Below are 27,015 nucleotides of genomic sequence, written 5' to 3'. Positions count from 1 at the left end.
TTGGCACAATACAGAAAACTCTCCAGTTACTGACAAAGTAACCATTTCCCACCAGTTTGATCAGATCTATTCAATTACAGTGCTCTTTAACGATGTAAGCATAAAAGACAGTGAAGCAGTAGATGTACTGAAGATTCCAGCTATTGCTTCTGGGCATGGAGCAGCTACACAACTGATAGCACGGCGGCACTGCAACACTGAAGAAAGATCCCTTCAGACAACTCAGTGGCTCCTGTGGAACTCCCTGGAGGACAAAAGTGACACACACCCAACAGCCAACCTGGACTCCTGTGACATTGCTAAGCCCATCTTGAGTAAACTAAAGTTGCCACACTCCAGCTGCTAAGTAGGAAGAAGTCAGCTGAAACTTGCATTCTTTAAATAGTTTGGTTTAGCTACCAGTTGAGAGGCTGAAAGGCTGTCCACTTGATCGCTGTTAACAGCAATGAAGACAGGCCAGAATTGTTAATTTTTGCTATTACTAGTTCTGCTCTACTCACTTGCATCCAAACAATTGTTAGTAGCAAAGTTTTAGATAAAAGCCAAACGCATACTTACTTTTGCGGCAATAGAAGTATCTAATAAAGTTTAAGTACGACTGAGACTTGGGTTATCATTTTGAAATTAAGAATTGCAATTATTGAAAATTCTGATTTTTAACACAGAAAACCTCTGCTCCTGCACATGTGACTATATTTGTTTATATACATATTTGTGTGCACAACTAGTAACTTAGAGTTACAGTACACAGAACAACAATTTCATTGTTTTTATCTGACAAAGAACTTCTAACAGCTGTAAGCCCATTTGTAGTTGCAGGAAAAGCAGAAAAAGCACTATTCAACAGCACAGTTTAACATATCCCTCTAGAAATATAGCAATAATACACATTCAGCAAGAACACAGGTTAACTCTTACAGAGGAAGTCTCTTCAACTTTTCCTAGAACAAATAAAAGTAGCAATAGCCTGAAACTTGAACCCATTTAGTTCAATGACTTTCACCACAGAAAGAAGGTAGTAACTGATTAAGACTTGAAAGACATTACCTTTTGTTGTCCACATCTGTCAGATTCACAGTAAAGACAACTGTTGTAAATCAAATCCATTTTCTATTCAGTCACTTTTCAAGTCTTAGGAGCATAGGAAGATGTCAGCATGGCAACTCCAAAGCTTTCCTAACTACATCTCTCCTGCTATTAACATCAACTACACACACCTTCCAATTCCCCCTTCAGATACACTGTACAGTCAAGAAAGCATATGCTCTCCTGTTCTAGGCATATAATTTATGTACTCATCAATTGTATCAATACCAGAGATACTGAACTGTGATTCCAGAGCATCAGTAACAGATCAGAACTCTAGGCAGGTTTCACAGCCCACACCAAGCCTCAGACCATAGCAACTCTGTCACCAGGATCTAAACTAGCTAGTTTAATGCCAGTGCAGTCACATCCTTAGAATGCATTAAGTAGTGAAACCGCTCCTCTTCCTACTAATCGCTACCATAACTGTCTGCGTCCTTGATATTTTTTCCTAAGCTTCATCCTCCCCACTTATTACTTTTTTTTTTCCTAAATAGAAAAAGATACAGAAGGAAATGCTACTACACTTTTAACCACAAGTCACCAATGCTGACCAAGAATTTCAGAGGTGGGACAGAAAGTCTGAGTAGTTAACCTTTCTAGATATTATTATATATATAATATAATATTATATATATTATATTATAATACAACTATAATACTTATAAGGCATATTTGCCACCTTTGGACAATTTTACCAGCTGAACTAACTTGCAGACCCTATGTCATATGTATGCATGTATGCCTCTGTCATAGCTTGCTGTTGCACTGGTACAAAACAGTCTGGTATGCTCCCCAAGAAGAAAGAAAAGCCAGAGTCATAGCAAAGTTTTAGACACACATAGGTACATTTAAGTCAACTCATTTTGCCTTTTAGAGACTGGTAAAGCTAAATCTACACTTGAGATAGTTTTGATCTCTATACCAAGCATATAGTTAAAGCTATATTTCCTGACTGACTTCGGTATGCTGAAACATCCAAGTCCGTAAACTCAAGATTTAAAATAATCATACATCAAACCTCCCCTACATACCCACTTTGACCAATCAGATGAAGCTTTAATTCATTACAAACTCTTCAGCCAAATATGAAATTTCAACCATATCAAAGCCAACCAAAAATACCACCTGAAGTGTACCACAATTTTATAAACTTCATTTTCCATTAGATATATTTTTTTTCTGCTGAAGAGCCTCCTTTTGGAAGTTTGTCATTTAAAAGCATTATTTGTCTACTCAGTATGTCTGAACTAAAGCTACACAATGAAATGGCTAACTTTAATAGACATTTTATACACAAAGCCATCTGAGAAGGTAGTTATCAGCAACTGAGGGTTTCAGTATAAAAATTTAAGTTGTGCCACAGAAATCAAACACACAGCTCAAGACCGGGAAAGACCTGAAAGCATTCTGTAGGACAGTACTAAACATACTGCTATAGCAAATGAACTTGAAGAGAGGAAAAGAAATAAATCCTTTACACTACTTCCCACATAAATATCATCAAGCTTTCAGAATACACATAGGATTTAAATTTGAGATCCTCCTTAAGAGCTCATCTCAAATACTAGGTAAGCTCCCAGAGCCTTACCATATCAGATTAGCCAAGTCTCAACACTGGAAGTGATATAGTCCACTAATTCTCAGCCTGGTATCAGATTACTGAGATTCAGCATATGCTAAGAGATTGGCACACAATTTAAAGGCAAAAGCACAAGCCCACTCTTAGAAAGCTCTGAGACTGGCAAACTAGAACCTGTCATGTTTTCAGCATTCTGACAGGTAGCATGACCAAACATTTCAAAAAAGCAGCATCAAATCTATAAACCAATACAGGCTTCTTACTTTTCAGACTCTTTGTACTCCTTACCCTAAAAAGGGACTTGAGCAATATTTATTATGTGAGAACTCAACCTTTTTTTTTTTTTTTTGGCAACTGGAACTTGGATATCAGTCAATAAAATTACTTTATTGTGCGACTGGTTCTGAAAGTTTAACCCAACTCTGTCTAAAACTCAGGATGAGACTACTGGAATGAAAGTCAGACTTTTTAAAAAGAAATACCGGTTCCTATAGATTCATCACCTTGACACAAAAACTACAGTACTCTTCAGCAGAATTAAGAGAGCAGTATTTAGAAGACTTTAATCACATGCACTCTTTAAATATCATCTAGTAGTACTATTACATGTGTTGTTCCTTTAAAGTAATTTGAGTAGCTTCAGAAATGTTGATAAATCCACACTGGGTGGGTAAGGGGAAGAGATTACTCTCAGGGCTAGCTCCCAACATTAAATGATTCAAGTACAAGAAGCTCATTCATTTTTTGTAATTACACTGTCTCCAACTACAACTGAACTGTATGTAGATTACTTTGAGGACTTATGTGGAAAAAGTCTTTACCTTAAGTGAAGTAACACTGAAGTTGAGAAGTTTCTGTAGGAGAATCTCCAAAACAGTGCATAAATGAAAGAATGTTGACATTTAATTGCATTGTAGTTCTGTTTTTTGCTTAAGATGCAAAATAGTATTCCTGAAGGAAGTCAATAGAAAGTATTTCATGTAACTAGAAGAGAAAAATATACATTATATTAATATAGCAATGGAAGTGGAATGAAAATAACTTAAGATGAAAAGAAAAAGCCTTAAGCACAGAAAAGCTAATGAAGACTAGCTTCTCTCCCCACTCAAAATAAAGACCTGATATATGTTAAAGGATTACAGGGCAAAGGTATTATTTTTATTATAGTGCATGTATAATAAATATTTTTCCCCTACAAGCTTTGATTAGATGAACCACTTTTTTTTTTAAACTATCAGATTCCCCCCCCATCACGTTAGATTATAGTAGCACAAAAAAGACACCACTGATCCATCAGTTGTCCTGCTTTTACTGTTTTTCAGCAAAGTGTTTATTTTAATAAGGAAAGCCCACACACATTAATATCACTTTTATTTTTCTGCATTTTGACAACAAAAGTGAATGTCGTTACAATTTTCTACAGGATGGACACAGATTTTAGCTATTTAGATTACTCAAAAGACAGGTTTAAAAGAGGGAAAAAAAGTTTCTTAACAGAAAGAAAAACTATTGCTTTGCTACCAGTTACCATGTTAGCCCCAAAGTTCACGGAAAGGAAAGCTTCCCCATGGCTATGGTCTAAGCATTAATGTTGCACCTAGAGCAAAAAGGTACAGACTATGTTAACTAATGTCCTCAGCTTTTCATAAGTAGCACTTTAAGAGTAAAAAGTGTGATTTATTGCAATTTTGTACTAAGCAATGAGACCAAATATCTGTATGCTGCAGACTTAAGCACATTGAAATGTATACATTCACTTTAAGTTGTGGCTTATCACTCTTCATTGGTAGTAGTAAAGCCAACTGCTCACTCAACTAATTATACAGTGTAGAGTATTTCAGCATGCTTCCACTGAGGAAAAATATTCAACTGCATGAAAGAGTAGTAAATCTCACCTCAAAAGATGAAACTGCAGCAGAAAATGCAGCAATGCCCTCTTCATATAAGAATAAGACTTCATATGGAATTTTCACACTTTGACAAATACCTCTCTACATGTCAAAGATAATCATATAAAGCTGTGATGGAAAGACCTTGCTTTTAAACAAAAACTGCTAAATTCAGAATTTAGAATTATTTCAGACAACAACCTTGACCCAAAAAGTATTTTAGTAGCAAATTATATTTGATGCAAAATTTATTTTCCACACATATTGCTAATAAATAAGTTCCTCTAAGACATCTCTTGCCAATTAGATTTGTTTTCAGCTCCTACAACACTATATAAGCACTAAAATGAAGTGATACATTTAAAAAAATGTTACGCTTAAACAGAGTTACTCATATGATACTAAGACTTTTACAGAAATGCAAACAGGTTTACAGTTACATTTACTAAAAAGTTACAGTAATCTACAGAAAGGGTTATCGCTGTACTCTCCCTACATGCTAAAAGAGATCAAATGCAGTTATACTGTTGCTGCAAAAATGTATTTCCCTTTATTACCTGCATTAAGATGATCCTCCACTATACTCTATAGAGACAAAAGTACAACCTCTTTTCTGTACAAAGAAAAAGCTTTAAAAAAACAGCTTCACATTTTACTACAATTTTGCCCTTCTCAGCTTCAAAGTTCTTGCAAAAACAAATATACAGTTTCTCAAAAATGAATTTAAAGGATGTCCACATTAAAAAAATAAAGCCTACAAAAAGTTCAAGATCTAAAAAAGTGTTACTCCTATGGCAAAGTGATCTCCTACTAGTCCAAAGTCCAGAAAGTTACTGATGTCCATTCATATTATCTTGCTTCATTTATCCAATTTATCAGGGTCCAATCATATTATCTGTAAGTAGTCCTTGAGCCGATGAGAGGGCAGAAGAGTTCTCTACAATTAAAAACAGGAGATCAAATCGGGCGTGCCTTTCTGAAAGATACTCATTTGGCATCTTTGGCATCTTCCCCAGAGACAATATTCAGATATTTAGAGAAAGGATTTCCTTGATTAGTTTCCATAGACTGATAGACTGAAAACAAGAAGACTGAAACAACAACAAACAGAAGAATTTTTATCCACAGGGGAATGGAGTGTTCCTTTTTTACTGGCGGCTTCTCTGACTTGATGTCTGTTGAGGTACCATATTTTGGAACATACTTTGAAGAGAAACTTTCCTCCATTCTGAAGTCACTGAGCTCTATAGGCCGGCTAGCAGCTCCTTTGATTGGTCTACGGCAGCTAGCACTGTTAATTAAAAAAAATAATTAATTGCATATATAAGGAAGCAAACTAAGATATATAGGAAAATCTTAGTATTGCCATTTCCAGCAACTGGAGTGCCTGAAATATGTTTCTTAATAACCTATCAGTTGTAATGGCATACATGTTGAAATTAATCATTTAGTGCCCACCTCCTTCCTTCCCCCCCCCCCCCCAACCCAACACACCACACCTAGAAGATGCCCCAAACCCCATCATCTTTAAAAGCCTCAGGTGCCACTTTACTTCATCCTGTCCACATACTTACTGGATCACGAACGGGAATAAACTCTCAAATGTCTGCATTTTTACTCATTACAGACCTAGTCATTTCAGGATTTCTGAACTTGTTTATATTGGCCCAGGCCCTTAAAAACACTTATCTATCAATAATCAAGTCAGTATACAAACCCAGAAGACAAAGCAATAAGGGTTAAGAATTCCATATAAGTTGCCTAGTCCTTATGTGCAAAGAACACACATGTACGATTATTAGATACAAAAAAGTGGCATGGATTTAACTACTGATAAACCTAAGACAAAAGAGAAAGCTGAGTGGTGAGAAGATACTCCACAGAAGCAGTAACTGTTTCCATATATTCTTATTGTTAACACTTTATGCAATTGCAGATTACATTGAAAGAAGAATGCTAACTAGCATGCCAGAAGTGACTTAGAGTTGATTTCCCATTATCTAACCATTGGGAAGTGACAAGTCAAGGCTTTGTGAAACAAGCTACAGTAGAAAAATAAAATGCTTAACTATCCAGAGGGTCATCAATCGAGTGCTGTTTCGTTTTTTGTTTAAATACAAAGGTGTAAAGAGCAACTTAATAGCCCTTCCTATGTGCCATCCTTATTCACATTAAGAGTAGTCCTTAACTGGAATAGGACTATTACTTAGAGAAGAAAGGTACTTGAAAAATCCTGAAATCCATGCTGGAAGACACTTCCTTAATCGATGAGTAGGTGTAAAGCAGTTGTGTCTAGCTTGAAAACTTAAATATTGTGAAACATTACTACATAGAAAACCCCTTTCCATTCAACTTCCAGCATCCAGAAGTTCCAGTAATTACTACTAGAATACTACCCTGCTTCTCCCTGCCCCAAATTTAAATAAAGTGCTGTTTTGGCTAACAAAACTACATGCCTAAAACAAAACAGAAGAGCTAGGTGGTTGTCTCAACTGTAGCTGAGCCAGAATGCAAAAACGGTTACTTATAAATCTAGCAAGATAATCAAAAACACTTTCCAGCTTAAATAGGTTTACAAGAACTGATCAAATAACTCCAACCCCCCACCCTGAAAAGTCTCATTAATACCTAATCCCTGTAGGTGTTGATACTTCATAAGGGAACATTTCCTTAAGAATATCCCTTTCAACTCTTCTTTCTTCTGTATGAGTTCTCTCCAGCACCTAGAAAGACAAAGAGTTACAGGCATAATAAACCTCAAAACAAAAAGCTCCTGCATAGCTATCTCAGTAACCTTAACCAGGTGCAATTTGTAAAGAAGAAATTGAGTCACCCAGTGGTATTTAGTAAGTTTATTACTTGGGTTTTAAAAGTGGGTTTAACCTTTGTTACTGGCAGCTGTCTGGTCACTTTTGGTATCATAATGCATTCAGTGCTCTCCTCAGTTTCCTTTAAGATAAAGAATATTTTGTATAAATAATGAATACACCTGACAGCCAATGATCTAGATGATCAAAAAAACTTAACCATCACCTCTATCATGGCTGTGTTGAGCAGATCACAGGATTGTTTGTGGCCAACATGATTAAAAAAACATTGATGGTGGCAGTCTCTCTCTTCTTGCTGTAATAAATAATGCTGCAGTAAAATACTAACTGAAAAGACTTATGCATTGTAAAATAGAACACCAAGTTTTCCCACACGCTTTTGTCTGACAGCTAAGTCACAACTGCAGTCGCTCACTTTTTAAATGAATGTAGCCCATTTCATAAGGCTGTAAGATCTACTAGTAAAGTGGCCTTCACAAATGTTTTATCTATCATAACTATATGAAGCACTGAACTCCATTTAAATTCAGCCAAGCATGGTTTTGCATAATGCCATAATACTATAGTATTACATGTAATACAATTACATATATTTGCAAGTGTTTTAGACAGTTTTCCAGGGGATGAATAATTTTGAGAGCTTGAAGAAGAATTATTCTACTTTCTTGATAACTGACAGGAATCTACTTGCATGCTTTTTAAATTCAGGCTTTTAGTCTAAAGTAATCCTGTTATTTGATTCCCTAAATTAAGCCAGATTACAGTTTTTCAGGATAGGCTGATTTACAAGATCAAAGCCATACAACCTAGTTCTGCTCTGTCTTTGAACTATTTAAACAATTTAAAAGAAAACATGGCATTCTGTATAGAAAAAGAGCAGCACAAGCAGACAAAACACTCCAAAACATACTTGGCTTGAAACAAAGCAAGACCCCCCCACCCCTTCACAAGTTATAAAATCTGAAAGTTTAAAAATAAAGTTTACACTCTCCATTTATGCCATATGATAACATAGTTCAGCTTGACTACCATGCCACCTGGCCAGTGACACCCTCCACCCCTTCTGTTCTAATCAGTAAAAGCATACACACAAAAACCTTGATCACAGAGAGTAAGCAACAGCAATCTAAGTTTTAGTTTATTTACTTCAGCTGTCATCAGTGGTTTCTTTGGTGTTCTTCTGGGCATGTCTGAGAACTCACTGATTGATAGTGTAGGAGCTGCATGCTTGAAATTTCCGGACACCCTATTGACAACCTGCCGAGATTCAAAATTGTTCAGACTCAGAATTAGCCAAAACACAAAATGGGGGAGAGGGGGGAAGGAGGGAGAAGAACCAAACAACAAGACCTTTATGTGCATTGAATATATGCATGTTAGGAGCTAACTCAAGAACATTCTGTAATAGATACTCCGAAATAAACACAGTAAGCACATTGCTTGTCATTCCAAACAGTTTCTTTTAAGCCATTTAGAACCGCAAAAGCTATTTAGTTCACAAGAAAGCCAAGCTTAAAAGCAGATGTTTGGCACATAATTAAACAAAAAGATCTAAGCTTTTACAATAGTTCTCCTCAACCCTCCCCCCCAAAAGGAGACACTAGATAAACACCTAGGTCCCATCTAGTCCCTTATCTCAAAGTGAGCAACATTAGGCACTAATATGGATACTGAATAAGTAGGTTCAAAGACTAATGAATACAAGAGTGTTTTAAAGAAAGACTTTATCTGTTTAAAACAGAACGATTCTGTCAGTAGATGTGTACTACAGAAGAATACCATTTGCATACTTTAAGTATATTTACTAAGCATATTTACTAGGGTCTCGTTGCTTGCAGTCAGTATAGTTTCAGCTATGGGAGTACTCTCTGACATTACAGCATCATCTACAGGCAATTGTGCTGTAGCGTCCACCTGTTTATTTAAAAAAAACAGAAGAAAATAATTGAATAAAATAGCCACTCGGACCGAATAGTGAGGGGGGGAAAGTGTCTATTATAATAAGCCTCTCATCACCCTTTTCCTTGGTGTTCTTCTTGATACTCTTGTAGACTCCCTAGAAAATGCCTGCAGAGGTCCACTTTTTGAAGATCCACTTGTCCAGATAGTCTCAGTAACTCCATCTTGAGAATAGGTCTATTCAAGCATCAAACACATTATCAAACACATGAAAGCCACGTCTCAACATCTTATACCCATAACCAAAAGCGAAGTAGCATGCATATTCCAGCAGTGTATGCAAGCCAAAAAAAAAACTTGGATCCTAATGCATTCAGTAGTGTACAGCTACCTAGATCAGTACTGTTGAGCACAATACTTGAGAGCATTATTTTCCTCAATACAAAATTGAGCTGATAATGCCCAACAGTAAAAACAGAACTGACAGTCTGCTCATAGGAGTAGAATGAAATAACTTGTGTTACAAGTAGTTGCATCAAAATCTTGGATAGTGGATATGCCAACTTTCAGTCCCATTACATCACCTGTCTACACATACACACACACACACACACAAAGTAAATCTATAAGCATGCGCTGAAAGCATCAACACATTCCCTACCCAGATAAGAGTCTATTCTCACAAGCAGAGATGGGAATGGTTTAGATGGCTTAGGTACAGCCATCTGCATTTCAACAGGACCTAATTTCCAGTCGGCTTAGGGGGAGGAAAGGAGAAGACACATGGCATGGACACCTTTTATAGTCTTAAAAGTTTCCACACAGAGTTAAGATCATACAAGTTTCACTTCACTGTGGGTTTTCACAAGTGATCAAGTCAAAAAACAGATCACTATAAATCTAAAAACCAATATGAACTGTGAAATTAGAATGAAAGAAACATCTAATAGAGCCTTGTTTTGAGTTCCTCACTTGTATCTTCCAGTTTATTCTGATTAAACTAGAAGTTGAGCAACTAAGATTCTATACACAAATTCCAGATCACAGCTGCTACATATCCAGCAGAGGGAGCACAAGTGTTTTGCTTTGCTTTCAAGTCACTGAAATATCTTGAAAACCAAATGATATACATTTATACACAGACCACAATTCCAAACAGATTCTGATGTTTCATACAGAATTTTAGACATCAACCTAGGCCTCCAGTATTTCTTTAAAGAGACTTCTGGTGAAAAGCCTCCCATTCCCAATTTACATTTTCAGACATTGGCTTCTCAACCTTCCCTGTTAAAAAAAGCTTTACCTGCAACCTCAAAACACACCCCACTTCCCCAATTTCTGTTGGCAGGCACTTAACCTTAGAGACTTAGAAAAACCACTAACTTCAGAATAGTTCCACTCAAACATTCTGAAGTGTCAAACAAGTAGTAAGGCAATTCCTTCATTCTACTAACAGGGAATTCTCCTGCCCAAAGCTGTTTGACTAAGAATCAATTTTCTTTTAGCTAAAATCACTTCAGTAAATCAGCTCCTATATCCTTCGTTCTCTAGATGTTTGTCAGTCATATTTTAAGTCCCAGGGAAATCTTGCATGAGAAGTCTAGAAACACAGAATCCACTGCATGAGACTCATCCAAACTTCAGTAGGGTGCATTTAAGGGACAAAAGTATTGCAGTCTTCTACTGTGGTTATCTTCACTTTCAACTGAGCAGACATTTTCTGCCTATCCCAGAAACATCCAAACTAAATAAACCCCATTAAAATGCAATACTCAGGTTTAGATACACCAGCAGCACTGTATATAATCAGAGCAAAAGCTACAATGGCGTGCTACAAAAGTATTATTCTGCATGTGCTTTTAACTGTCACATTACTCATGAGCAGTGAGGCTATGGATTATGACATTACCTCAGCTATCATCTACCATTTCCGTTCTATGCTTTTATCAGGTGTATGTCACAGAACATTTATATTTCAAAAGCCATAACGCTCCATGTTTTAATACCCGTAAGTCCAGTTTATATAGGTAGCCAGAAAAACAGGTGAGAGAATGGGAATATAGAACATCTAGAAAGTATGCCTGCATTGCAGGACTCTCTAGCATTTAAGTAGTTTAGCCCTCCTCTTTCCCCCACATGCCATCTATCATGAGACCGTAAGCTCATGGTTTTGCTCTCTTAATTTATATTCACCTGCATGATTTGAAGGGGACATTCAAATAAAGTTTTCATTCCAGCTTTTCCAGTTCACTCTGAGGCAGCAACTAATGCACAAACAGCTGAGCTCACACTCATCCAGCCCTCTACCGCTACCTGACTGATAAGACCAATACAACTGTTCAGTCTCCCAAGCCCCCAGGCACCAGCCTGTTTAAAGCCTTTCTATCTGCACTCTTAAGAGAACAGCAATATTCATCAGTGCCAAATCTATAGTTAAGAACCAGGTGACATGGACAGAATCCTTTCAGCTATGTGTGTCCAGACTAAGGAGCAACACGCTGGTCTGCCCACACCACAGTACCAACCAAGTCAGCCCCGCCACTGTTCAGAGCCTTATAACCTTTCAGCCGATGCCGCACAGTGGAACAGCATACAATAGAGAAATGTAGAACGAGTACAGTCACCTGACACATTAGGTGTCATCTTAAGATCTGATGACACACACAGAGAGACACACACACACACACAGAGACACACAGTATTGTCTTCCCCATCTTTCACCTTTCATCTCAGCAAAATATATGTATATTAATATATGTATATTATATACAAAATATATATATAACAAATAAGCCAATTTTGGCACATTTGTTAGACAAAAACGTTTGAGGTTTGTGCTTTCTAGGTCCATGCAGTTGTAAAATTTACACAGTGATCGGGGTTGAAAAGTAGGTTTTGCAAGCTGGGGAATTCTTGAAGAATTTGACATTAATCTGATAAGTTCTTATTTCAGAGTGAACAACTGACACTCCTTTAATTAACTACTTGCGTATTACAGATGTAATATTTTGGAACTTATGTATTCTAATTACATGTAAAATGTTGCAAGAGAAAAATAGAATAATGACTTAATGTTATTACAGTGAAATCAGATAAAAGAGAAATTGACTAATCATTGATCACTTAAAAACACCACAAAAATACCACAGAGAGGGGGGCACATGGAAGGAGTGGCTGTGGTGATCTAAGTATGTACCTGAAGATTAGGAAGCCTAATTTATTGATGTCTAAATTAAATACCTCTATCATACTGTTGACAGGGACTTCTGGATGAATGGTAATTTAGAAAAAAGTAATCCTTAAACTATGAGACTCTTAAGATTCAGCTGCCCATTATAAAGACTATCTTGGACAGAAGTTGCTTCAATAAGTTAAAGAATACAATGTGTTCTATGAACCATGCCTTTTGGTAGAAGTGAAATCAGTTCAGTTTGTACTGCTAAGAATTCAATTAAAAATAAGCAGAACCACTGAGAGTTCCATAACTTTGTGTTTATTACTCAAACTCACACAGCAGAATGCTGCCAGCTTTAAGAGACATTCATAGCATGTGCAGGCTTGTACAAACACACCTCCTAAGTAGGAAGGATTTAGCATTTACCATACTACAAAGTAGTGACAAAAGTTGCTGAGCTGCTGAGATACCTCAAACTATTAGCAGGTCAGATTTTGTGTCCCTCAAAGGCTTTCTAGGCAAGTCCGTACTGCAGCACAATTCCACAACTTATTTGTCAGATTGTGAAAAATACTGTAGCGATATTAGTAATCTAAGCTGAGCAATGTGATATTTAGTGACACTGTTACATCATAAGGACAGATCAACAACCAACTGCTGAATACAATATTCAGTCAGCACTTCAAATATTTGAGGTGCTTCTGCAAGATTCCTCCTTCACCAGGACAAGGCAACTAATAACATTATTTATAAGTTAAAGGCAAAGGGTACAGAGAGTGAGACTCTTATTTTTCATCTAAGAGCAACCTTTCCAACAGCTTAAAAGGTCTACTCCAAGTACCATTGCTACCAGTGTGATTGGGGATGAAGGACACAGGGGAAGGGGAGAGATGCTGATTTTTCTCCAGCCTTGCTTTGAGAAACTCTTGAGTTACTTCTGCTGAATTAACTTGTTTACAAACATATAACAGGACATCAGTTCTCTTGGCTTAAAAATCTGCCAGATTTCCAAAACTTAAGGTGTTAAGTTTACCTAGAGTTTTCCTGTAGGAGCTGCTACAGAGGCTAGCAAGCCAGACAATTTTCAACATTCAGAGAGTTATGGTCTGCTATCATACAGGCAACATTAGACAAACAGCAGCTACAGAGTTAGTTCACAAATTTTTCATGCTGCATTAAAACAAGCTTTCTGAAAAAAAAAAAAACTTGTTATGAACAGCATAGCCCACTTAGTCAAATTTGATTATATTAAAAGAGGTAAGGTTCTTAGCAAGTATACCTGCAGTTACTAGCTGTTCTGGAAGCCACTAAAATAAACATACCTGGTTGTGTTCAACAACTCTTCTCTGTTTGAGTCCTACTGGAGCCTTTGTCTTGGCTTTTAGTGGTTCTCTCCTCTCAAGCCTCAGTTCAGTCTTTGGATCTGGGAAGAAAATAACCATTATTCGGACAGCTGAAAATACCAAAATAACCCCAGGAAGAGAACCTGCTTGCCTTTTTATCCTAAGCTTTCATGTAATTCATTTTAATATAACTGGTTTCTACGATACTACTGGTGGTTGTATTAATGTAAACCAACCTGTACTTTAATAAAATTCATTTTAAAAGCCAACATTACTTTGGTATGAGTAAGTGTTTCTTTAAAAAAAGAATGTGAAATACAGGTGAGTTCTTCCACTGAATGGGCAAAAATAAAGTCTTCTGAAGAATAATCTTAAGAATTACTTTAAAATACTGACTTAAATATTTCAGTTTTGTCCTAAAAAACAAAAAAGTCAGAACACCCCCATACATTTCTGATAAGTTTTGACCAACCCAGCAGCCACATTTAGAAATTGTTATCAAGTTGTAATTACTTTAACCAAAGTGCCATTACACTATTTAATTTTGGTAATAGGAGTAAAAGCTTCCAACATCATGCATCTAGGCTTTCAGTTTCCTTTCCTTCTAACATAGGTGCTTACACATTAAACTCCTTTTTAAATCAAAGGAAGAGCAAGTGGTCAGCAGTCATATTACCAGTAAGAAGATACATTATTGCCACCACCCCCTTCTAAAACTCTAATAGCATTACACCAAGAGATTTAAACTTTAGTTATTAAGGTCTCTTAGCTTCTTAAACACTGTTATATAGAACCTGTTCCTGTTTTTTCCTTCAGTATTTGAATAGTTTGATAATTAGCTGAAGCATGCTTCATTCATTCTGGGATAGTATATGAATAACTACTGTAGACATTAGACAAAATTCACTAAAAGATGAAATGCAAAGAACATTCAAACACTTATGGATTGGAGAACTGTCTTATCTGTTCAGATTTACAGGCTCAAGTCTATGGGGAAAAACAGTCAAAATAAGGAAATTTTTTACTAGTGTTTCCTTTCACAGAACAGGTTCCTGATGGATCACTGTGCCAACACTCTGAAGTGAAGCATATGAACATGTGGTCTACTGCAATATTTTCTGAAAGTCTCAACTAACAGTAGCTTATGTCCCCTTTAGATTTTAGAATCCCTTCTACTCCAAATACTACTGATATATCAACTTGAATAGCTCACATTCACCACTTCAGTCTTACCTTCTTCATTGTCACTGTACTGGTCAGAATCATTATTTCCATTCTGTCCAGTGTTCTCAGCAGATGAAGTGATTGTTGGGAGAGGCACAGTGGACTTCAGCTCTGGACCATGCTCCATCAGTTTCAACAGCTTCTTCTCATAAAGTTTCCTGGTAGTAGCTGCAAAAAGGAAGGATATACACTAAAGATACACACTAAAGCCATCCTTCCTGACTTAACTGCTTGATCTTTGCTTTTTTTTCTTGGGGAATCTCCAAGAGCCATCACCTATGCTATGTTTCCAGGCAGATTCCACTGCTGTTCTCTTATATTCTCTATCCTTTATCCTGGAATTACCTTCTCCTCCACCCCCCACTGCCCCCATTAGTTCAACCTTTGCCATGTTAGCAAATTCAGTCCAACAAACAGAGTTAGTGCAAGTGAGCAGCAATAACAGAACTTTATGTCTGCAGCAACTAGCTGTTACATTGCTTCACTTGATCTAATGGGACACCTGTTTAAGGTTAGAAGGTATGAGGTCTAGCACATAATTCCACCTGAGGACTACTCTAGTAACTTCTACAGATTTTTGCTAATGTCTGAATTATCTACAAAGAAGTCTAACCTTATCTGAAATATTCCAAGAGGAAATCTTCCTTTAAAAGGAGTGCCAGTCTCTCAAGAAAGACTCCATACCCTGTAAGAACTAGGTCTTTTACTTATCCCCAAATTTGGGCATCTTTCCAGTGATCTGTATAGGTGTTTGAATTTTTCAGAAGACTTATTCAAACGCTATCCAAGAGAACCTGGCTGAATGGGAAGACATACAGAAACAGCTAACAGAAAATATTATGCATAAGTCTATCATAGGACTCCAGACTCCACCACTGGCACTTTCATCCACTCAGGATTTGGAGTACACTCCACAGAAGGTTCAGCATGCTACAGGAAACCATCATCTGCTGAAGAGTTGCGAAAGCAACGTATCTTGCCATCAGGTTACTGCACAATCTGAAAGGTGAGGAGCTCTGATCCCACATTACAGGAGAGTGCCTAAGGCAAGAGGCTAAGCTGGAGGCAGGTCTTCTCCCTACCCCACCTGCTAAAGTTGGCCAGTATGTAAGACGGAGCACAAGATTCAGTAGGCCAGAAAGAATAAGTAAAGGAAAACATTACTGCACAGTGTAGCAAGTAAGCGACATTCCAGGAAAGTTCCCAATCTATTCTCAATGCTATTAAGTTATTAGGTAAGATTTATTTTCTACTTAGGCAGGCCCCAGATCTCAAACTCTGTATCAGAAGGCCATATTGCCACAGCACTGAACTTCAACAGCTATACAGCTTCAGAACAGAAGTCGGAACACGTCCAGCTGGCCCAGAACACAAGAGGAACAAACTGTGCACTTGCCTACACAGCAATGCTTCAAGTCTTTTCAGTGTAAATAGTCCAATGAAAAAAATATAAGTGGGAAATAAAACTGCAATGGTATTGATTCTAAACTTAATAAGCAACCATATCAGAGAAGCTCAGAGTACTCAGAGCTGAAGTTTAGAGATATATATATACAATATATATACACAATATATTGAAGTGATGAACATCTGCTAGTTCAGTTGACCTACCTACAACTGGGCCAGGATTTATCCCATACTTCACAAGTTGCTCTTGAAGATCTTCATTACTGAGCTCTGTTACATCTAGGTTATCCTTCTCCTCTGGCCTGGGTTTGTCAGTTTTCTTTGTGGCTTTCTGTGTGGGAGGGAGGAGAAACAAAACAAAAAACACAAAATACAAAACTGTTTCTCATTAATACAGAACCCTTATATGTCTCTTCTGAGGTCACAGGAAGGAATGAAAGTCCTAACCATAGAAGAATAACAGAAGAAAAGTTACTTTCTCCCCCTGCTGCACCATAGTGAAGCCTATGTGAAACAATGCAAATATTTATATCTAATATGCAAATATGCACAAGTTTCATACTTCTAAAAAAGAAGCACCTATTACAAGCCTCCTCTATAGCAAAAGTCTCACCGATTATTCTGATCCTATGTTTAAATTTAAACTTCAAGCGTGCAACAGGAGAGGATTTCTTTCCTCTGACTGGAGAGAGAGAAGGTTTTAGAAGTTTCTCTAGAAATTTTCTGAGGACCACACCTGAAGTCCAAACAAAGCATCATGCCTGTACTCTGAGCCAGTAATGGCAAATCCCTTGCCACAACTGCCAAGTTTGACACCAGCAGATTTGGACTGACACCGATTAAATACATTTTTCCAAACACCAGAAAGGTTTACCATTGCTACTCTGAACTATAAAATATGTTCTATTTGCATTTCTTCATCTACCTAGTAGGTCAACACTTCTTCCTCCAACACTACTGAACAGTATCCGCATCCTCACAAGTTCCCATTGTTCCCTCTTTTACCCTAGCGTTCTCTGCAAGATTATGTGAAACTACAAATGGGGTACAGAAAAGGCAAAAACCAAAACCATCCTCAAATACTCACAATCCTGTCTGTTTGCTCAGGCCACTGCTACTGTAGCTCTACAAATCCTAAACCCAACTGGCAACACTACTAGAACAGTTGGCAACACACCACCACCATCTACAGACTGTCATCAACAGGATCTGCCAAGATGCTATTCCTGAATTAGCAGTTTCCGCTACATCTGAACAGAGTGATCATAACATTTGTTCAACTTGGGAAGGCTTTGTTACTACAATAGACATTTCCAAGCTCCAAAGTCTGCAAGAGAATGAGGAAAGACAGAAGAAATATGCTTAGGGAACTGCTTGTTCCCAGCCAAGAACAATCTTGATACAGATATGACTTATTTCAAAGCCGTATCTCACAGTTGTAGGATATAAACAGATACAAGGTATACACCTAATTACACCTCAGCTTGGTTGCCCAGAAGAGTGGTAGGGTCTTCTGCTACTTACTGAAGATACTTATAGAAGTTTCAGATACCTTACCACAGTCCCTCACTACTAACAGTTTTTTATGGTTCTGTTTAGCACTAAAAGACTATTAGAAGACTGGCTGATGCAAGTCAACAGTAGCTAGCCACAGTGACAGGTCAATATTTAATTGATATGCAAGCTTGGTCTTGCCTTGAATGTCTTGGTAATTTTAAAGCTAAACAAGGATTATACAAGGATCTCTCAAAATTGGCTGTTATATAGTTCAAATAAAATAGATTTTCTTGAACTCTTGGACTGAGAAAACTCCAGAATAATGGACTTAAAGAAAATTAGCTGTTGAAAAAGCAAGAGTCTCCAAGAGTTCATGCCACTTATTAAGAAACAGACTCCAAGCAGTCCAAAGAAAGGATATGATCACTAAAGTGTCTTATTTACACCTCACCTAATCATTCTATTGCTTTATCATAAGAATCTAATTAGTTTTTGAAACAACTGAAACCAAGTATCTAGTATACAAAAATCAACCAACCTGTAGCTATATAGAAGACTTTTACACTGTGTTTACTTTTGAATCTGTTGGTCATTCTTAGCTTTAAATAGACATATTCATTTTAACATACCTTTCATATTCTGTGCATTTTTTCTGGACTACTAAACCATCCAAACAGTGGAAAAAAATTCTAAAACATATGCTAGGTTTTCTTGTTTGGATCTGTTGAGGCTATTGACAGCTCCACAGTGTGTATATATATAGATCACCAATCAGATCAACTAAGATACTTCCATATTTCAGAAGAAAATAACTTGCAGGGTGTGGGAAATCAACATTCCAATGACACTTTTAAGTAACTGGAAACCTGATTTAATATATTGTTGCACTGGTATCACTTACAGACCACAGAAGAGGCTATACTCTAACAGCATGTGCCAGAAAAACTACTCAGCATTTTACTGGATGTTTTACAGGAATCTTACTAACTGCACCTAATGAGTAACATGGTCCTCCAACGTAAATGAGCTCTAACATCTCATATCTTTTCTTCTTTCAAGCACTGCCTTACTTTTCCCTACAGTCTTACCAGAAATAGAGATCATGAGAACAGTCAGTTTCAGCAGAGTGAGAGAGGAGGGATGAAAAGTTGAAGATAATCCATGTTTTTCAATAATACAGCCAGATGCATTGATTACCTAGTGTTCTGTGAGACCTTCAGTTTCTACTTTTGAACACCTGTTCTCCTTAAAGTTGAAGCAAATTACTTCATCTGTGCAAGCAGTAAGCAACTATTTAAAACACTCACTGGAGCACAGGATCAGTCTCTAGCAGCACAAGGAAAGAAGAAATTCATACCTTGGTTGTGGTATGACAGCATTAAGCTCTGCAGTAACACTAGCTCAAAAAGTTCCTACTATTATGCTATAAAGCACCACCACACTTTCTGTGCATCATCACAGCTTATCCATGGGACTACACTGTGAATCAGATCGAAGATCTGGCTTTAAAATTCATCTTTGCAAATTAAGACAAAAACAGTTTCCTGTTCTAGTCACAATGCAGAACGAGGAACACTTCTGTTAGTGCAACTAAAGTTGTCATATTACGGTGCAGAGGTGAAGCATTTAAAATTGAAGCAAATGCTAGGGTTTGCCAAGTGGTGTAGCTGGTCACCTTGCCTATAATCTTATAAGTATTCTTGCAACACTATCCCTAGACCAACAAAATCCTATCTGAGTATCTTGCAATCCCAACCAGAACTAGCAGAATAAGTATGCATGTATATATCCATATTTCCATAATCATTGCCATTTGCTAGAAAACAGGAGATGAAAGAGATCTGCATACACTTGAGAGATTTGTTCATATTACATCAGTGGCAATTTTGTAGTGACATCTGTCAGGTTCAGTCTCAGATAATGAGGACCCAATCTTTCAAACAACTATTGAACTGAATTACAAGCACAGGCCTCCCACTCAGCATTCTCAGTTTTAAAGCAATAGAAAAACCAAGAACACAGGAGTTCTCCTCGGCCATGGAACACCAACGTTGCTCCACAGCAAAAAAAGCTTTCACCTCTCACTAATAGAAAGAGAAGATGCAAGTCATGAGAACTCAGACCTGGAAGCTATCCTTCACCTCATCTTTGATCTTCCTGCTGAATAGGAATCCAAAAGCCACAGAGCAGGTTATCAGAGACTTTCTGCTGCTGCGTTTACTAGTTCAGCACTACTCCACCAAACCCAAATAGAACTGAAGTAACACCTTGAAGAAGCCATTAAATAATATAACAGACAACTACAGAACATCATACAAAAGAAGCATTTTCAAAACCCAACAGTCAAACAGCACCTAAACTAGGATACTTGAGGGTTTTAATCCTAAGCAGGTGCAGCTTCATCACTAGGAGCAGATAGGCTCAGGGCTTCTTTACTATTTCTCTGAATGAGGTTAAGACAGGCTAAGAAAGCCCAAATTGTGTCAACAGAAGGCACTTCAGTTCTGCAGAGTGTACAGTGTCAACAAATATCTGTATTTCTAAGAAGGCAGGGGAAGAGATAAGGAACTGCACATGCCAAGTATCAATAGACTTATCCTTTGAAGTATAAGGGTCTGTATTTTTTACTCTCTCATACACAAACATTTTCTGTAGGAGAATAATCTTTTACCAAGTCTGCCGAACCTTTTGACCTCAAATGCTTTGAAAAAAACATTTATGAAAAGCTTCATGACAGACAAAATAAACAATGGAAAGAAAACTATGGATCGATAATTCGGAGATGCTAATACACTGAACTTCAAGAATTTTACCTTCCCCCCCATTTCCATTCCCCCCACCCCCAATTCTGCTTTATCTAGCGAAGGGAATGTATCTGCTCCGGAAACAGATGAATGGTGCATGGGTGAAAAGTTGTTTCCAGAGAATGTGGTGAAACAGTGAAAATTCAGAACAAAAAGCAAAACAAGAAACCAAATCAACAGATGGTCCTGTGGTTCAATCAACCAAACGCTGACATGGAGATCTGGCTTGTGTATGCATCCTTGATGAACAGCTGACATGCAGTGCTTGACTAAATTACTTCAACAGGACATTTGGGTCTACCTTATTAGAATATGACTGCTGTTATACCAGCACATTAATGAGGAGCATTGTAAGCTCAAGAGTCTAGAACTGCAGAAAGTCTGACATCGCAGTGAGAAGTTCTGCCACACAAAAGCTATCCTGCAATGGGAATTACTCAGTCACCTCACCCCTACTGACCACAGCCGACAATGCTGTCAAGCACTGAAACAGCAGATGATCACCATTTAAAAGCCCACAAAGGTGTTAATTTATGTTCCACATTGTGTTTGAACAGTTGACCATAATTAAGAGACATAACCACACAGCCCACATTGAACATTCTCTTCCTTCATTGGGTAATACATATATTTTACATTCTCTCACCTATCTCAGCATCCAGTTTCACCTTCTGCACACTCAATCTTCGTAAGCTTCTAGTCTTACTATTATCTTCCCTCCTCCAACATGGAAGCAGTTCAGACCATACAGTTACAGTAGCTACAGATATCACTCCTATCACACTACTCTGACCATGAAGAACTGAGGCTAGCTTTTCATTTACTTTGCTGTTTGATTTTTAAAAAAGCCATCTTTAGCTGGTAAGTCTAGCCATCTTTAGCTGGTAAGTCTCTCCTGTAAAGTTTCAAATAGGCCTTTCAATTCCAGGTGTCCTCATTACACTTTCATGAAAAGAAGTGAGATGGAGACTTCTGATGGATCCTTTTCAAATCACAAGTCTAAAGGTCCAAAATATCACAATTTTTCAGGAAAGATTCTTCCAGAAGTACATGAAAAGCACTGGTAAGCTAGGTCATATGAAGCTAAGCATTTTGAGCTCTGTTTGGTAACAGTATGAAGATGACAACATTTTTGGTGTCTGCTGTAAAACAACACTTTTAAAGAGGCAAAAGTGCCCTTTGAGCTATTTGTCCTGAAATGAAAAAGCTGGCACTGCAGACAGTATTATCAGGGCAAGGCCCAAGCAAGCAGAACTTGAAAAGGCTCTCCCTCTCCCAGTAAATGTTATAGACACAATGAGAGTCTTTTTTGGTAACTGAGACCACTAATATCACATTTAAGCATTTCAGCATCCAGGAAAGTGTCCATATTTAAAAGGATACTTTTAAATACTTCACAGGAAAGCTCTCTTAAAAAAATGTATTTGTAAAAACACTTAATTTTACTTTAAATTAGGGGACTTTACATATTTGACAGCATTTGAAGTCAAGTCATCTCATGCTGATCAGTCTGCACCTTATATAAAAGGAGGGCTTTATTTTTTCTTGTTATATCACACCACAAAACAAAGACTGAGTTTCAGAGGGGGGAGAGAGGATATTACTACATTCAAGAGTTTACTTTTGAACGCCAAGTGTCAAAAAAATGCTAACTGCTAAAGACGTTGTTGTTCCAAAGCATGATACTTTTGAGGCCTGAAACCAGTATCTCAACAGGAACAAAACCCCTTTGAGGTCTGCTCTGCTCATACATGCATGTTAATCATCTGTACATTCGTCACTATATCAGAACAAAAACAGAGGTCAAAGTAAGCCCAAATCAATAAAAATTAAACACTAACAGCATCACTAGGAAAGCATGACACTTGCCATTATCCCATAATACATCAACTTTACATCACTAGCATATTGCTTTTCTCATTTGTCTTGAGACTGATAGGTTGGATGCAGTATTGACAGAACTGTGCGGGAACAGTGTAAGTACTTAAAGATCTACCCATTTGTGATAAAAGAATGAAAATTAAGGAGGGTTTTTTTTTTTTTTTTTTGCCTCATTGCTGCACAGATCTTTCATCTGTAAAAATAAGTGCCCATTTGATAATGCACTTATGGGCATTATTAAATGCCCAGAACTGAAAGAAAAAGAACCTTAATTTTAAACTGTCTACACTGTCATTTGAATGACTGCAACAGTGTCAAAATAGCAACTTTTAGTGTCAAGAGACCCAGTTTAGCTTTAGTCCCCTTTCAGCAATTGCAACATGGACATATTCAGAGTATTCCTTTGAACTTGTTTCTCATACCTATTTTAAGAAAAACACTTTTCTTCCCTCAGCGTTCGCAAGTCAGCCGACAGATCAAGTAACGTACCGATTCAAACACGGCACAAGCACCCGCCACTTCCCCCGGGGCGGGGCCGGGGCAGCAGCGGCCCCGGCGGCGCTCCCTGGCGGCCGCCCAAGCCGCGGCGCGGCCCTTCCCCCGCGCGGCGCTCCTCCTCGGGCCGCCAGCAGGGCCGTAACCCCCCTCTCCCACGCTGGTCTAAACTCGGACCACCCTTACCGCGGACGCAATCAGTGCAACTTCGACAGGCCGCATGTTCAGGGAGCATCACATGGGTTTGCACCCACCGAAGGGGGAAAAAAAAAAAGTGAGTGGGCCCAGCAAGGTGGGGGGAGGCACAGTGACCAGCAATTTCCTCCAGGATTTCAGTTTGAACCATCCTTACTCAGGCCAATATAGAGTCTTGATTGTATTCAATTTTCTGGGTTAAAAAACATATTAAACAATGTATTTCATACCTCTTTGATTGCTTATTCCCATAAAGAACAAGCTGATTTATGACTACGATCCCAACCCTTTCAAAGCGCTCAAGTAACAGATACATCATTGCTCACTCAAAAGAATTGGGACTTCAGCAGCAAGACTCATAGACACAGGAAAAGGCAAGTACTCACAACTACTGGGTTGGCATTACTAAGGAATAAGCACAAAGTTCAGAAGAAAGTTAAGGTCTCTGCTGTGCTGCTCTCCTGTAGTTACAGGAGAGCAAAGTTTGGTCATCTCTTTGCTCCCAGAGCAATTCTGGCCCTTTTCTACCTCTCCCTCTATGCATCAGGCATCCATCCCAAATAATGGGGGATGAGCCTTCTTTCCTGAGGACTTTTTTTTTTTTTTTAATGAGTGCACAAAATTAAGCTATGTCCAAAGAAATACCAAAAATTAGAATCACAGAAAGCACAGTGGGCCAGAACCCTCTGAAACTGAAAGCTACACAAGTGTTCTTTCAAATGCTTTTACAAGTTAATACTAGCCTGGATTGAGTCATCTTGATTGAAGAGACTCTTGCAATTTTCTAATTAAACAGCATTCAAATTTAAGAATGATATGGGAACCACAGAACAGAGCAGACCAATTTAAAAAAAAAAATCCTACAGAAGATTTTAGTAGTTTGTTTCTATAACACCAAAATACTTGATTATATTAAATGGCTGATTGCCTTAAAATTTAAAACAGCTGGTTTCATTTTCCTCTCAATATACACAAGTCAGTGCTATCACTTTTCATTTAGGTATGTAATATAGATAAAAATGGAGCTAATAAAGCATTGCAATTTTGTTACTCATATCTTAGCCTAATAACAAAAAAAGCAATCTTATTACACCTATGCAAGTTACAAAGCATAGGTAGTTCCATATGTACCCACTGCAAGACTCTTCTAGTCTTAAAAAAAAGCATAAGACAAATACCCAAGATAAAAAAAGAAGTTACACAGAGGAATATATGTCCCAGTTTCCTTTTCCCTATATTCTTAGTTTCCTCTCAGAGAGGTTTAAACAGGGACAGGAGGGAAAGCAATCAATCATAACAACATCTTTCATTTTGTCTCCATACCAGAGTCCTACTCCTCTGCATGTCAGACCTTCTTCACTCTTCTACCTCCCAAACATTTTGGGGACATATCACTCTGGAGGCCTGTATGTTATTCTATTGGAAGGACAGCAAATCAAAGCAGCACTGTTATGCAAGAAGGCATTAACAGGTACAACAGCTAATCAAGCTACAAGCAGGTTCAGAACTGCCTAAGCTGTACTATACATACAATTAAGCTATGGGGGGGGAGGAGGAGACAAGAGAAGCAAAACCCACCAAATTTCAACTGTTGCCACTACAGTAGTCTCTGAAGTTTAATATCAAGGTGCAGTGCTCAAAAATTAATACACAAGACTAGCACAACTAGCATTGTAATTTAGTAATGCAGACATTACTAAAAGTGCAAGAGTACCACCCATTCTGTAAACAATAAAAAAAGTCACCTATAATTGTTTAAGTTAAAGCACTGGGGAAAGGAGAGGGAAAAAATTTTCAAAAATCAAGTACAGGGACTTCAGAAGGTGAGACTTCCCTTCTCCTACAAGCCCAAATTCAAGCTCATTCCCTTTTACTTGAAAGCACCTTAAAATGCTACAGGCAGACACCTCTGAGTTAAAGAAATGCCTAATCCACAGTAAATTTTCCTCCAGTGAATATCAATTAAGTCTTTGAATTAGGCATACATTAAAAAGAGGTAAGTAATTTAGCAAAAAAATCTCTTCCTCTTTTAGTTACAATTTTCAGTTTCTTAATTTAAGAACTGTCAGTTGTTTGGGTTTTAATATGGTGGAAGTATGAAAAACCTCTGAGAAAGTCTGGTTCTCTGCACCCTCTTTACAGACAAGCTTTGAAAAATAATTTTTTTTCAGATAAGTCTTCTATATGAATTACAGCTTTAGTAGCTGGCAATCACTGTACAAACCTTTACATGAAATGAGTCAGTGTATTCAGCTTTGGACTGTGAAAAGATTGCTTTTTTAATATATGCAGATTTACAGTGCACTTACTAAAATAAAATTTTAAGAAAATCTTATTATACCTTTTCTGTATGGAATAAGTGTCATGAGCTACCCCTTTTGTTCTTGCACACGTGCTAGTAGAAAGTCTAGGAGCGCAAGTAACAGTCAACCAGCTGAAGCCTTGCAGCAGAGGCATTTTGCTTTAAAACACGTGCTCAGAGGTATGAGAAAGCCAACTATATTAAGCAGACACTCTTTACACTAAAACAGTCCACTTCATTAAACAAAACAAACAAGCTGTTCCACCACGGTTTCATCCTCTCATCTGGGAGAGACACAGACCAGGGTCATTTCAGTGCGACTGAGCCAGTTTACGGGAGGCTTCTAATGCCAGCGAGGGGAAGCCCCGTGCACGGTTTCTCTTGCTTTGTTTCTCCAGCCCCTCTCCACGAGTATTTTAGCAACGAGACCCCCCCCCCTCCCCCGTCGAAGCGACGTCGGGGCGCCCCACATTAACCGCCCGGGGACCTCATGCCCCGCATGCTGGGCGCCAGCGGCCTGCCCCTCCGCTGCCGCTGGGTCCCCGCAGCCGAGGGGCGCACACGCGGGACACGACGCGCGGGAGAAGCCGGCGGGCTGCCGGCAGCGCCACCGCAGGCCCCGCTTAGCGGTTACGCCGGGAAGAAACCCGCCGGCACGACACGGCGTGGCGCGGCCGCCTGGCAGCGCGCCCCGGCCCCGCTCCCTGCCGCGACGGGCACCGTCCCCGCCGGGCACGATCACGCCCTCGGCCCGGCCGCGCCTCGCCGGAACCGCCCCGGCGGGAGGCGCGCGGGGGGCCGGGGCGCCGCGCGGCAGCCCCCGAGCCGCGGGGCCGGTGGGGAGCGGCAGGGGCCGGCGGCCCCGCTCGGGCGGGAAACCGGGCCAGGGCCGCGGCGAAGCGCGGGGAGCGCGGGAGGGGGACGGCTGCGCTCACCCGGCCGGCGGCGGCGGCGCCCCGGTTCCTGGCCGCGACGGGCGTGGGCTCCCGCTCCTCGTCGCTGGAGAAGTCGGGCTGCGCGGCGGCGGCGGGCGGGTTGCGGGCGGTGAGGTGCTGCAGGTAGAGCTGCACGTAGACGTCCTTGCGCTGCTCGCCGCCCGGCAGGCTCACATTGTTAGCGATCAGCTCGCTCTTCAGCTTCTCCTTGGTCAGCACCGACGGGTCCGCCAGGAACTCGGGCATCGCCGCCGGCTGCCGCCCGCCCGGGAGAGGCACCAACAAAGCGCGGTGGAGGGGGCGGGGAGGGGGAGGACTCGCCTGCCCCGCGCCAGCGACCCAGCTCCACTGCGGGCGGGCGCGCGCACCGAGCGCTTCTCCCAGCCGGCAACAAGGCGCGCCCCGATTGGCGGACAGGGGAACGAAACGGCCCCGCTATTGGCTGCCGGACGGAAAGGGGCAGCGGTGCGCGG

The 27,015-nt window shown here is 39.3% G+C and overlaps 1 protein-coding gene across 3 annotated transcripts; it reads right to left on the bottom strand.

Annotated features, from left to right (window-relative positions):
• Positions 1-4,022: 4,022 nt before the first annotated feature.
• On the bottom strand, positions 4,023-26,948 carry TMPO (thymopoietin). Of its 3 annotated transcripts, XM_064510547.1 has the most exons (11): positions 26,543-26,947; positions 16,638-16,764; positions 15,036-15,194; positions 13,782-13,882; positions 9,402-9,521; positions 9,204-9,299; positions 8,532-8,642; positions 7,591-7,680; positions 7,441-7,506; positions 7,186-7,280; positions 4,023-5,848 (listed from the first exon to the last, which is right to left on the bottom strand). In XM_064510547.1, the coding sequence occupies exons 1-11, from the start codon at positions 26,786-26,788 to the stop codon at positions 5,545-5,547; spliced, it is 1,515 nt and encodes a 504-aa protein (XP_064366617.1). In that variant the 5' UTR covers positions 26,789-26,947; the 3' UTR covers positions 4,023-5,544. The 3 variants fall into 3 exon arrangements, with proteins under 3 accessions (XP_064366617.1, XP_064366630.1, XP_064366622.1); XM_064510560.1 differs by lacking the exons at positions 9,204-9,299; positions 9,402-9,521 and having other exon boundaries at positions 26,543-26,948; XM_064510552.1 differs by lacking the exons at positions 7,441-7,506; positions 7,591-7,680 and having other exon boundaries at positions 26,543-26,946.
• Positions 26,949-27,015: the final 67 nt, after the last annotated feature.

The sequence above is a fragment of the Dromaius novaehollandiae genome, chromosome 1, assembly GCF_036370855.1.
Source record: "Dromaius novaehollandiae isolate bDroNov1 chromosome 1, bDroNov1.hap1, whole genome shotgun sequence".
NCBI lineage: Eukaryota > Metazoa > Chordata > Aves > Casuariiformes > Dromaiidae > Dromaius > Dromaius novaehollandiae.
This window is presented reverse-complemented; position numbering and strand designations above follow the sequence as displayed.